A 1644-nucleotide genomic window follows, 5' to 3' on the forward strand; every position below is an offset into this window, starting at 1 on the left:
GAACCTCTTGCTGTGAGGCAACAACGCTACTGCTGCACCACTGTGGCTTATCTGTCTCTTCCATTTTATAATAGAATAAATTTGAAGTATATAAACTGAATAATGTTACACATTATAAACTGAATATTAGCAATTCTAAATTAATGGTTTATTTTCTAATATTCTGATTCCTCAAATGCGATGAGATTTATCCAAATTATCTTAATCTTCTAATCCTTAGGCAGAAGAATATCCCTGAACAATGTTTTCAGTCATGGATGTAGATTGATCTTAATGTTGCAATCGCTACCTGGAAAATTTTCCTGGACAATATCTTTAGTTATGGATGTGAATTGATCTTAATGTTGCAACTGTTACCTAGAAAATTTACCTGGATGATGTCTTCAGTTATGGATGTGCAGTATTGTTATCCATCATTAAATGACTCCTGTATAAGACGTTCAAGGACCATAATAACTCATATTGCTCTGTATATATCTGCAATGATCTTTGTGACAATCACAGTTTGTGGAAACTTAGCAGTAATTATTTCAATCTCCCATTTTAAACAGCTGCACTGCCCAAATAATGTTCTGGTGTGTTCACTGGCAGTTGTTGATTTCCTTGTTGGCTTTATCATTATGCCGTACAGCATGGTAAGAACCATTGAGTCCTGCTGGTATTTTGGAGACAGATTCTGCAAAATCCATTCTAGTTTTGATGTCATGTTCTGCACGTCTTCTATATTTCACCTTTGCTTTATAGCAGTTGACCGTCACTATGCTGTATGTGACCCACTCCATTACTATTCAAAAATTACCTTTACAGCTGTTGCACTGTTTGTAGCAGTCAGCTGGGCAATTCCATCATTGCTTGCTTTTGGGATTGTATTATCTGGAATATGTTTGACTGGAATTGCAGATTACATGACCTCAATCAGTTGTGTTGGCCTCTGTGTCCTAGTACTAGATAAGTTGTGGACTGTATTGTCTGTTTTTGTTGCATTCATTATTCCAACTATAGTCATGGTTTGTATTTACATTAAGATTTTTATTGTAGCCAAGAGGCATGTCAGAGTAATCAATAATATGGTTGAAAGCATCAAAAGCAGCAAACTGCAGATTTCAAGCAAAAATGAAAGAAAAGCAGCTAAGACATTAAGTATAGTAATGGGGGCATTCATCTTGTGTTGGCTTCCATATTTTGTTGCAATGAGTTTCGATCCATTTCTTAATTATGCAACACCAGTTGTTCTGTTTGATGTCTTTATGTGGCTTGCATACTCCAATTCAGGTTTTAATCCTATAATTTATGGTTTCTTTTATCCATGGTTTCAAAAAGCACTACACGCAATCTTAAGTGGTAAAATATTTTGTCACAACTCTTCTGCAATGAATCTTTTCCTAGAAACACATTGAACTAATAGTTATTTTCCTTCTTTGGGGAAAAGTCCAGTTAAAGAATTTAAATTCTGTGCTCAGTGATTTATTCCTTTTGTATTGCAGGCCTGTAGATATTGTAGCTGTTATAGCTATTGTGATTTTAGACGGATTACTTTTTTTTCTTGAAGTACTAGGTGCTTATTAAAAGAAACAGATGATAATCTTTGTATCTTTCATGTGGTTTGCATTTCACTCTTGTTATGTGTTAAAACTATCCGTAAGC

At 34.7% G+C, this 1644-nt stretch overlaps 1 protein-coding gene across 1 annotated transcript; it reads left to right on the top strand.

Moving 5' to 3' along the window:
• The first annotated feature begins 377 nt into the window (after nucleotides 1-377).
• On the top strand, nucleotides 378-1397 carry LOC122790089 (trace amine-associated receptor 4-like). The gene has a single exon (XM_044057653.1). The coding sequence runs from the start codon at nucleotides 378-380 to the stop codon at nucleotides 1395-1397; it is 1020 nt and encodes a 339-aa protein (XP_043913588.1).
• The last annotated feature ends 247 nt before the right edge of the window (nucleotides 1398-1644 follow it).

The sequence above is a fragment of the Protopterus annectens genome, chromosome 15.part0 (genome assembly GCF_019279795.1).
Source record: "Protopterus annectens isolate FY-2018-M chromosome 15.part0, PAN1.0, whole genome shotgun sequence".
NCBI lineage: Eukaryota > Metazoa > Chordata > Ceratodontiformes > Protopteridae > Protopterus > Protopterus annectens.